General features: G+C 39.2%; 1 protein-coding gene across 5 annotated transcripts; it reads left to right on the top strand.

Moving 5' to 3' along the window:
- The first annotated feature begins 1,183 nt into the window (after nucleotides 1-1,183).
- nmu (neuromedin U) lies at nucleotides 1,184-9,787 on the top strand. 5 transcript variants are annotated; one of them, XM_010872245.3, is made up of 10 exons: nucleotides 1,184-1,555; nucleotides 4,676-4,731; nucleotides 4,947-4,994; nucleotides 5,154-5,207; nucleotides 5,353-5,385; nucleotides 5,517-5,567; nucleotides 8,236-8,289; nucleotides 9,148-9,201; nucleotides 9,285-9,322; nucleotides 9,564-9,787. In XM_010872245.3, exons 1-9 carry the CDS (start codon nucleotides 1,405-1,407, stop codon nucleotides 9,318-9,320), a joined length of 537 nt encoding a protein of 178 aa, XP_010870547.1. In that variant the 5' UTR covers nucleotides 1,184-1,404; the 3' UTR covers nucleotides 9,321-9,322; nucleotides 9,564-9,787. The 5 variants fall into 5 exon arrangements, with proteins under 5 accessions (XP_010870547.1, XP_010870546.1, XP_010870550.1 ...); XM_010872244.3 differs by having other exon boundaries at nucleotides 8,209-8,289; XM_010872248.3 differs by lacking the exon at nucleotides 5,517-5,567.
- The last annotated feature ends 1,854 nt before the right edge of the window (nucleotides 9,788-11,641 follow it).

Below are 11,641 nucleotides of genomic sequence, written 5' to 3'. Positions count from 1 at the left end.
GGCGCAAAAACAACACTGCACATCACCCAAAGAACACCATACCTACAGTGAAGCATGGTGTTGGCAGCATCATGCTTTGGGGCTGTTTTTCTTCAGCTGGAACCAGGGCCTTAGTCAGGGTGGAGGGAATTAAGAACAGTTCCAAATACCAGGCAATTTTGGCACAAAACCTTCAGGCGTCCGTTAGAAAGCTGAAGATGAAGTTCACCTTTCAGGCCAGACCTGAATCCAATTGAACATCTGTGGGGTGATCTGAAGAGGGCTGTGCACAGGAGATGTCCTCGCAATCTGACAGATTTGGAGCACTTTTGCAAAGAAGAGTGGGCAAATATTGTCACTTCAAGATGTGCCATGCTAATAGACTCCTACCCAAAAAGACTGAGTGCTGTAATAAAATCAAAAGGTGCTTCAACAAAATATTAGTTTAAGGGTGTGCACACTTATGTAACTAGGTTATTGTGAGTTTTAATTTTTTATTTTTCCCCCTCAAAGATTTCAGTTTGTTTTACAATTGAATTGTTCACGTTATAGGTCACATTAAAGGTGGAAAAAGTTCTGACATGATTTATCTTTGTCTCATTCTTTTACATCACAATAACCTGGCATTTTAACAGGGGTGTGTATAATTTTGATATCCACTATTTATAAAGTGTCAGTAAATAGTGACTTTAAACCAATCTGGCTAATCCTTCTAATGGGTTTACTGTATAGATGTTACACAGAGAAATTACAAAATGTTTGCTCTGGAAGCAATGTTGAAAGAATATTAAACCAAATCAAAGTACTATGAAGGTATGGAGTTGTGGGAAGTTAGATAAAAATCTGTTCCATCTGTATATGTCATGAGGCTCTCTCATAAGGCTTTTGTTTGCTTAAATGCCTTTAACTCAGGTCAACCATAACCTCTCCCACTAAATTACACTATAAGCTACAATACATTGCTGTGTCAGTCCTAGCAACCCTTGGGCAGTAATGTGTGAGAGTTTGTGTTTAACGTCGTTCTGCATTTTTAGTTCTTTATATTTCTATTTTTGTGTTAAGTCTGATTCGCTGACCTGTTGTGCAAAGCAAGTGGCCCCAAACATTCTATTTCAGACTACAGTGTCCAGAAGTCTTAAATGGCCCTTCCTTTTCTTATATAAGTGGGTAGAAAAACAGCGGTGATGTCATTTAAGTCGTGGTGTATTATTCAGGCAAACATTTTGTTGTTGTTATAGCTTTGTTTCCTCATTGCCTCAATCATCAATTAGACAGGCCCTAGTGTATGCATGCATGTGGAATTAATGACGCGGTGTAGTGTCATTGATGTAGAGAGGGTGTAGCCTCGTGCTTTAAAATTTTTCCGGTTGAAGATTATATATCAGATTAACAAGAACACAGGCCAAAAGCAACTAGAGAGAAGTAATGATGAAGACCTCTCAGTGCCAAAATAGAGTCTCTCAGACCAGCAGCGCGAGCTACATGAGCAGCCTCAGCGCCAGCGCAAAAAACCCGCTCAGCAGCGCGAGTCTGACTCTCATGGTTCTCCTCATCTCAGCGATCCCTGTCTGCAAAAGTAAGTTTTAAAATATATTTGGACAACGTTTTGTGAGTAGAATATGGAAAGTTAAGTGCATTTCTACATGTCTAAGCCATTTAACAGTTTTGCTGGTTCAATGTAACCTAATTGAATATTTTGAAAAATATTAAGCAAATGTTGTTACAAACCGTTCAAACATATTTAGAAATAGTTTACTTTATACATCATCACTACATGAAGTGTTTTAAAAGTACATTTAGCTACTCTTTTATTTTACTCTTTTATTTTTAGACGAATTAATCCATCGTCTATTTTTCTTGACAGTAAACATAATTTACAACTCGTTAAAAAGGGTAGAAAATTTTTATGTAGGCTAATGAAATGTAATACATCTATGTCCATGTTTAACTCAAGTGTCTCACGTGCCAAACTTAACCTAATCATCACTGCGCCTAATTGCGTGTTCTTAGTCTTCGGAACATCGTTACAAAAGGAGCGGTTTCAGTTTGAAATGCTTTTGTATTGTTTTTTCTTTTCGTTACCTGCAGATTATCATTCTACTTATTGGTCATTTCTTGCATTTCTTGCCTGTTGCATTCAATTTAACGTTCTGTGTTCGCAATGTCAACACATTCAGCTCTCTTAATTGGTATTGTCACATTGCTGTAATATCCGAGATCACCTTAACAAAATATGTATATTTACTGTTTCTTGTTGATGTATTTTGTTCTCTTTTTTATCACATCAAACTGTATATTTTTTTATAATAGATTTTATTTTATTCTCAAGGGATCCACGGTCTAGGTCCTGTGGGACGATTTTCATTTTTGTACCAAAATCAGAGAACTTGAGTTTATAATTTTGTCCATTTAAGTTGTTATCCATTACAGAATTTATGGATTTGCTGACAGGAATTTTTATTGATTCTTAACCAATGCACATAGAAGGTAAGGGCATATCTATAACTCCTGCTCTCTAAGGGAGAGAATACTTGCTTCCGTCCAAACTGCGTGCATGCTATTTGCACATTTGTCCACCAGCCGATAGTACATTATGCGCCAGGATGGGAGCTGTGACATTTAGGCTATTAAGCCTCTTAAAAGGTATGCGGTTATGCCCAGTTTGACACGGTGCAAAACCCAGCCGCAGATGTTGCCATCTCTAGTAGAGAACCATTGGTGTCTGTTACTGATCCTGGCTACCTTGTGATACCACCACAGTGAGGGTTCAGATAGGTGGCTGTGGTGGGACTGGAACCCAGTGCCACTTCCTTCACTCCTTAGGTGCACTGGTTTCAGGTCTCCACCTACTCTTTGCAGTAGATCTGTTCAACACCACTTGGAAGAGGAACCTTGCCTGCGCCAGTGAATCTGACGTTCCCTGGTCCATAATTCCGACCAGTCATCCAGGTGTAAAGATGAAAAAAGAGAAGACTGAGAAGAAGGTCCTCGGGATGTCTTTCTTTTCCAATCTGGCCTCAACCTGCAAACCCGGAAACCAGACACACAAATGTTTTGACCTATTGAGGGAGAAAGATACAGAGCTCTTTCTCTTGTTAGAATATTCTTTAAATCAGGCTTGTGTTTAATCCCTAGCTAAGCCAAACTAACCTTTAATAGTCATCAGCTCATTCAGATACACCTGTTCATCCTTCTCTGTCCCCCGCGACAAGTTTAACTACACATCACAATGTGTGACTGCAAATGTAGTCATGCTTCTCTCCAGTGTCCCAACTGAGCCTCAAGACTTACATAGAATGAAACCGAGCAAAAAGCAAATTACATTTTACAGTGTGGAGACGGCCATCTGCCAGGGTTCCGTTTAAACAACTCCGTCTGATAGACCTGTAGCATGTTAACCATATGCACTCAGATGAAATCTTCTCAGGAACTGGAAGCAATATCTGAAATGTTTCACAAAACTGTTTTGGAATATTGAGTGATTGAGGAAACTCTGTAGAATGTCAGCAACCAAGAAATGACAGATGGATTCTGCTTGCCTATGTCTGCCAATGTTCATTTAAGGAGAGATGACTGCATGTTGTAGTGAAGTCGTTGGAGTAAAAAGAGGATACCGTTTTTCCATTTGACAACAGACGCCACTGCTGCTTTTCTTTATTTTAATCTATTTCACCTTATGACTTGAGGTGTAAAAGATGAAGGAAAAAAAGGAACACCGAAAATTGACTTGCATTTCTTTTATTAAGTTTTATGTTGGTGTTGTTTTTTTCATCAGTTTCAGTTTAACCCTGAATAGTTGTTTTCAATATTGCCGAATGTTTGAGTGTGTAAAATGTCAATGAAATCTTTAAAACACTACAACTGAATCAAAACACTTAAATGGGGGTATATATTCAAACAACAGACAGCTTTACAGTAGATGTACTTCATGGTTTCATTACGTACTCACAGTGTCTTGAGTCTTTCTGTTACATTGTACATAATGTCCTGGTTGCACCAGTTGTAGATGAGAATTATTAGTTTCACATGCAGGCTGTCCATCATAACTGAACCCTACTTCACACACACTGCGAGTTTTGTTGTGCCATTGTTTAAGCTACACATTTGTTTTGATACAATTCTGTAAAATGTTTGTTTTAGTATAATTATTGCACTGTATTGTATTTTATCTAGGCCTATCTCTCATCTCCCTTTTCTCAGTCATTTCTTAATCTTGAATCTTTCACACTTACCCTTCAGCCATGCATGGGGCTTATCTGAGACAGGCAGATTATGACCCTGACACACTGGCAATTTTGTAATAACTTCTATTAGTGGCTGTGATTTTACTCCAAAAAGCAATAATGTCACAAGTGATTAAAACCTTGATTTAGAATGACAATTGTGCCAATTATTCTCCTGTGCCGTGATAAATCATGTTTGTGAAGGGTTATTTGCTGACGTTTAACGATTGAAGCAGTTTAAATGCTCTTCTGTGATAATGGGTGTTTAAAGAAATTTAATTAAATCCCATAGGTGACAGGAAGAGATAACGGAGGCCCTGCTGTGTGTTGTCAGGACAGTTCAGATTAAAAGAAGGGGAAGAGTTGGAGAGAAGGATGTGTTAAAGTGTTTAGTAAGAACGTGTTTGAGTATTCCAGGCAGCTCAGTACTACAGTATCAATGATGCTTGTGTCTTTCTGTGTTCCAATGGAAGGTGTTCCAATACTACAGCAAAGAGTCACAACAGACCAGGAACTGGTTATCAGCCAGGTAGGCCACATATTAATTACTACCTCTCTCTATAACTACCACAAAACTTCTATGACAACCACACAAGCTCACTCTGTAACTATCACATAGCTTCTCTCTCAATAATTACTATAGTGCCTCCATCTATTGTCCTCCCAAAAGACTGACTAGTGTCTCTCTGTTGCAACAAAGAGCACTATTTTCTGTCATAACAGAAGTGATCTTTTCTCCCACAGCTAGAAGATATGTGCTCTTCCTACCTCTCCAAAGACCTGCCGTTTCGGGTAAGTATGACTGGAATAACAATCAAAATAATTGTATTTCTTTCTCTCCAGACCGCTCATCTTTTAAATTCAATGATAGATAGTTAATTACAGACGTGTGCACACCCATATTAGATTGTTTCTGACCTCCTTTGCTCTTCTCCCTGGCTGCTACTCTAGACGCCCAATGTTTTGGGAGAATTCTGTTTGTTGGTGCTTTTTCAGAAGTCTAAGGTATTCCAGCCTTGTTCTAGCGTAAATGTTGTATCAAATGTATAAACACACATTCCGCTCATTCTTCCACACACTTAATGTATTCTACTTGCAGATTTGTGGTCCTTAATCATAAGTAATAGAGTTGTTTCCTTTGCCATGGCAGGACATGAAAGCACACGACAACCCTACTAAAAGGGTAGGCCTGATTTCATGTCTTCTTTTTTGTCTGCTGAAATGTTCCCTTTAGTCACGCCTATTAATGCAATCAATCCAACTGTTTTGACTATTTTTATTGTTGCGTGTGTGTGTGTTTGCTTGTGTACACAGTTTTTATTTCATTATGCTAAGCAACAAGGTGTTGGCATTACAGAAGGGGCGGTAAGTTTGGTTAAAGTTCAAGTTGACTTTGTACTGCTTTGAGCCGTGACACAAGGCTCACTGAATTTTTTTATGATTTGTACTGTCCTTTTTGGTATTCTGTAACTATTTTACATTTTAATCTTGACACATTTTTCCAAAATATTATCAGGTCTCAATTGATGATAATGTCCCTTATAACATTAACTGAACTCTTACCTTCACAAAACATATGCACATGCATGCATGCACACACACACACACACACACACACACACACACACACACAAACAGACACACTATTGCTTCTATTGTATTGAAATTCAACACTACTGTTGTTTGCTTCTTGGGGTTTAAGGCTGGGTGTTTTGTAAAAGCACTTTGTGACAGCTTTATAAAAAATGTTGATTGATTGATTGGTTTCTCAGACCCCCAGCTCATAAAATGAAAGGGCTGTCTTTCAAAGAAGACAGGCCCCCAGACAGGGCCGGACTACTGCATTTGGTCCCCCAGGACACCTAGCTTTTATTATGGCGCAAAGAAAAAAATACTTTAGTGTAGCAAAATCTAAAGCTGTTGTTCACATTTTGTCATGAGGCTGAATGAACATTTAGCAGTTATAAATAAAAATGTCTCGAAATGATAATCTAAAGATGTATAAAAAATGTGGGCGTTCAGTGGCACTGGGACACATGCTCTTTCAGCTGGACCAGTAATCCAGTCCTGCCCCCATGTTTCAAGTTTCCTGTTACAGGAAATCCCATAGTTTACTCCTCCCTGGTATGGAAAAGGGTGAAAATTAAGGTCTCTTACTCTGCATGCACACTTTCTTGGGAGCACTTTTTTTTTCGGGGGGGGGGGGGGGGGCATGTTTTGACATCAATGTATCCTGTCTGGTTTGCATGAGAATGGGAATTGTCCCCCTCTCTCGGGCTATGTCCTTGGTGTAACTGACTAAGGAACATCATCAGCCTAAATGAGATCAATGAAGGCACTAATTCTATGCCCTGTCTGAATAATTAATGGGAGATTGTATTTTTAAGTGCCTGTTTTCTTCTCAAGTCTCCAGATCATTGTAATGGCACCAAATTGGCATCCTCTATTTCCTGGGATGGTTTCATTAATTGGTTTGGGATGTAACTGTATTTATTGCCACTGGGTGGAGACTGGCTTTATTCAGCACAGTAAAACAACTCCTTTAATGCTGCCAATGTGGTAACCCTTATGGTGTCTGGCCAAAATAACAGTACAATATCCCTGCTGTCTAATCTGAATTATATGAATACATACAGCATGTCCTCGCATGGCCTGCATGTGGATAGTGTGTTGACCTAAACATGAATGCAGAGTCTGCAATTGAACACAGGGTTGTACTGAGGACTCCCAGTGTGTGTGTGTGTGTGTGTGTGTGTGTGTGTGTGTGTGTGTGTGTGTGTGTGTGTGTGTGTGTGTGTGTGTGTGTGTGTGTGTGAGTGTGTGTGTCTTTCTCCACTCTCCAACTGCCTTATGTGGGGATCAAACAAATAGCCCTCTTCTTCTTGAACTGCAGGACAACCCGTTCTTAAGCATCTTAACCGACAAACAATGATTAAATCAAACAAAAACAGATTTCAGGGCGGGTCGAAACTGTTTCAACATTCTTTATTTAGATTATAAAAACAGTACCATTCTGGACCACCTGGTCCAATGACACATCAATTTGACATCATCACTTCTAATGCACTTGGCTTTCTCTGTGTTGATGACGACTTCCAGTTTTTTTTCCGCATTGATCGTCACACAAAATAATCTGCTAGTATTAGGCAGTTGCATATTGCATTGAAGGGGATGCAAATGTCAGTGTTTTAAGTGTCACAGTAAGAAGTTCTGGTTAGACAGTCCTAAGAATGGGGCCATATTAAAGCAGGATCTGATCTCATTAAGGTAGTGAAAATGTTATGAGATGGTTTTGCTACTTTCTGTCTGTCATTTTCATTACCTTTATGAGATTTAATCACAGGAATCTCCTGCTGTGACCAATCACTGCTGTGAACAAATCTTTTGGGCAAACCTTTTCTCTCTGACGCACACAAGCTTGAGAAAAGCTATTTAAAGGTAGGCATGTCACATTGTTTTTCAATTACAGATAAAATCATTGAAATAAGAACATGATGAAGTATGGATCTAGAGTATATTTTAATAACTCTCAGGTATATGAAAATCCTTTCACCACATTGATAATTAATTAAATGTTTTGAATATCTGTTTTGCCTTCTGCAAATTATTTTCTAAAACACATTTTTGGTTATAGATACCTACAGGGTTTTAAAATATCAATTCAAATTGCTAAATGATCAATCATATAAATATTTTGAAACAATTGTATGTAGTAGCTTAGTGCAAATTGGAAAAGAAAGGAAAAATACTTGTGAGTGTTGAGGGCATTCGACGCAGCTGTGGCATGCAGGTCATGTGTGTGCCGACTGCCGATGTGATTGTGCACATCGCTGCGTCCGATGGCGCATGCGTTTGTGTACGTCCCCAAATGGGTGGCCTATCAGGGGTGAATGTGTATGTATGGAGTCCTCTCTGCAGCCCATAGCCCTGCCTCTCAGGGCAGCTGTTCATGGTTCTCATGTTTCTTCATGTCTGTCCGTATGTGGTTGTTTTGTGGATGTGTCAGTCCTCTGTGATGCACCCTCTCCTGCAGCTAATTCCTCAGCTCCACAGCAGACGAGGGAGAGGAGAGGAGGTTGTGGTCCGCGTATGTACCCCCTGCATTTTCCTTTTCTACATCTATTCTGCATCTGAAACACCGAGAGGTCTTTTAGACTGCTGTTTGGCAAAGCCACCACAACAAACAGGGCTTTGTTAAAGTGTAGTAGTAACGGTCACACAAATGGTCTAGTGAGCACCACGTCTTCCATTTGCATGGGTAAACGCAAACTATTGACGTTTCCTCAGTTATCATCTGTATCGGACACCTGGATTAAATGTAGACTTCACTTTCTTCACTTGGTCAGTGTGTGAAGGAGGCCCTGTCATTTTTGTCTCAGCATCTTGCTCTAATATGGGCCTTGTGTATGCAATGTGTGGTTGTGTAAATGGAGCATGTCTTTCACTGTGCGTACGGAGGACCCTCGTCTGTTCACATTAGCTGTTCTTTTCCATGATGCAGGCAATTATGGTCTGAAATTAGTGCATCTGACAGGGGAACTTACACTGTACAAGTCTGTGCTTTTACTGAGCATTAATTAACCCTGCATTTTACCTAGGATTGGCATTCACATAGTAGACGCACTAAAACTGAGTCAAAAAGGTGAAAGTAGTCAGCTCAATTCTGTTTACGTTGGAAACTCAATGGGAGAGCCATGAGTAATGACTGCATTAGTGGTTCTACCTATGGCGAAGTGAACATAAGTGGGAAATTAGCTAGGAAAGAAGGATGTCTACCAAACAAGTTTATCATCCAACTGAAACTTTTTTAAAATGTTTCTGTAATTTTAAACTTTTTTTTCATCAGAAAGTGGTTGTTGGTTGAATATATGCTGCTTTACAGGAATGAGACACTGCCTGAATTTACAGAACCTTTTCATTGATATCTGTTGTCCTTTCTGTTTAGAATGACCTCCAGGGGCCAGGGGCAATTCAGACCAGAGGGTACTTCATATATCGGGTATAACAGATAGAACTTTATTTCTCTCTCTTCAAAGATTTTTCAATCCATGTGTCAGTAACATTTCCTTGTCTTACTTACAGCCTAGAAATGGTAGAAGAGACCTAGAATTGGAGTAAAGGTATGGATATTTCCCAGTGCTATTAACCTTAATAAACAGAGCTTTACATTAGATGTCCATTTCCTTTTTTTGGACACACACACACATCATACAGTAATCTGAGAGTGAGGATACAGGCTTCCATGAAACTAATTCCATGAAACAAATGATTACTGTGAAAACGTAACGTAATACGGTTATTGTCAAGCCTACTTGGTTTGTGCTTCTGTGGCCTTTGACCAATGAATACATTGTGTTACAGAGTCCCTACAATACGGTGTACAGAGATGATACAGAACCAGAGAACCGGCACAGCAGCCATAGAGTGATCCAGACCTTTGCCACAACCCCTTATGACCATTGTATAGAGATGTTGAATGTACAGAAAGAAATGAAAGAATCAAAATAAAATAATGTTTGTTGGTCCAAAAGTCTTATTTGTGTTAGGAGGATGTCTTTTGAATTAAAAGCATTGTTATATGGTTATTTCTGTGTTGGTATGATTTTGCAGCTGCTGCTTTTGACACAGTTGTGTGTAAAGTGAAACACAGTTTTGTCTCTCTCTGAGGTATTGCCTTTAATGTAGGAAGATTGAGATCCAATTCACCATTACAGGGCTGCAACCACATTTTTTATGTTTAAAATCCACCTTTCAATCTGACAAAACAGCAGAAAAGATTCCTATGGTCAACAGGCTAAAACATATTTTTTTCAGTCAACACCTTTTGGATAATACATTTTAATTACAAATTATGCTTATAGTATATTTCAGAATTAACATGATTCATTATTTAGTAAGGATAATGTTTGTGTGGAGTATGGTTTTGGATACGGAATCAACATAATTTTCTATTTCCTAGTAACATTAGATAATATGCATACATTTGTACATTCACACCGACCCAGAATTTGCCTTGTTATAGGGACAATATCACTTATTAAAGCTGCAAGCTGCATTTCAGCATTACTGCATGCTCTCACAAGAGAAATTTTTTGCTATTTAAAAATGCCCAATGCCACTAGTCAGGATGTCCAAAGGGGAGGAAATCAAAACAAAACAAAAAGTCCTTGAAACCAGAAATTCTCCTAAACATATGAGAATCATGGTATTACAGAGGGGATATATATTGTTGTGTGAAGGCTGAAAAGTACAGAGTGGCTATACATTTCTGAAATACAAACCTTGGAACATCTCAATGGGGAATTGAACCAGGGTCTGTTATACAAAGACTATTATAGATGGCTAGCTAATAGCTATACATCCTACTTATAAAGAAATCAATGACTCCAATCACTCCATGGCTGATTTCGGCCGTACTATTTGAGATATCAACTTTCCTTATATAACTTTTAAAGATAATGGTTCAAAGGTCCTTCACACCAAACGGCATGCAAATCCGTTCAGCGGTCTCGGAGGAGATGTCATTAACGTGTTTTTCACTAAATTCAAAATGGAGGAAAATCCAAGGGGCGAATTTGAAAGACCCCAGAGACTTTTTTGGTCAGCATGAGAAGGGGTATATCTGGAACTTGGTTGCATGTCTCTTCGACATTTGGTTCATGAGATCTGAGCTTCACTTTTTCCATTTTTGACTGAGTGCTACAGCGCCTTCGGACCTTGGCCTTGGCCTTCGGACCTTGGCCATCTACAATCAGGCAAAGTTTGGAGCGTTTTGAACCAGAGGGGACCGAGGTATGGACCTCTGAAAATGGCCCTGGAGAATAATAATAATAAAACGTACAAACATAAAAGGGTTCCAGCAACTTCGTTGCTTGGCCCGCTAAATATACTATGAAAAATATAACTCAGAATGAGTCATTTGAAGTGTCTGTCCTTTTTGGTTTCTCTTGCACTTAGGGAGGATTTATTCAAAAACAGTAACTGGAAGGCATTGCATTGAGTGCACATTAGCCTATGAGCAGGATGCAGTGCTTTGGAAAGCCAGAGAATAACCCCCAAACATTTCTCTGAGTGCAAGAACTCAGCGAAGTAGAAAGCATGTGTTTTGTCACCAGCCAGAAAGCACTGCCATAGGGTAAGAAGTGCTGGTAAAATAAAACAACTGCCATCTGCGAAATATTGCACCAAATAAAAAAGAAGACATGCACACACATATAGTAAGTACAATGTGTTGGGACACTGCAAGCCGTCAGAACAGCTTAATTACGCTGTTGCATAGGTTCTAGAGTCTCTGGAACACTACTGGAGGGAAAGAACACCATTCTTCCAAAATACATTCCCTAAGTTGGTGTTTTGATGATGACGGTGGAGGGCACTGTCCAACATGTTGGCCCAAAATCTCCCATAGGTGTTCAGATCTGGTGTCTATGAAAGTCATT

This window comes from Esox lucius, chromosome 8 (genome assembly GCF_011004845.1).
Source record: "Esox lucius isolate fEsoLuc1 chromosome 8, fEsoLuc1.pri, whole genome shotgun sequence".
NCBI lineage: Eukaryota > Metazoa > Chordata > Actinopteri > Esociformes > Esocidae > Esox > Esox lucius.
The sequence above is the reverse complement of the archived record's forward strand: the minus strand, read 5'-3'. Positions and strand labels throughout refer to the sequence as shown.

Excerpts from the sequence above, each read along its gene's own strand:
- nmu (XM_010872244.3), top strand. The coding sequence starts at position 1,405 with ATGATGAAGACCTCTCAGTGCCAAAATAGAGTCTCTCAGACCAGCAGC. Across the intron at positions 1,556-4,675 it reads AGCGATCCCTGTCTGCAAAA|GTGTTCCAATACTACAGCAA; the intron begins GTAAGTTTTAAA and ends TTCCAATGGAAG. Across the intron at positions 4,995-5,153 it reads CCAAAGACCTGCCGTTTCGG|ACGCCCAATGTTTTGGGAGA; the intron begins GTAAGTATGACT and ends CTGCTACTCTAG.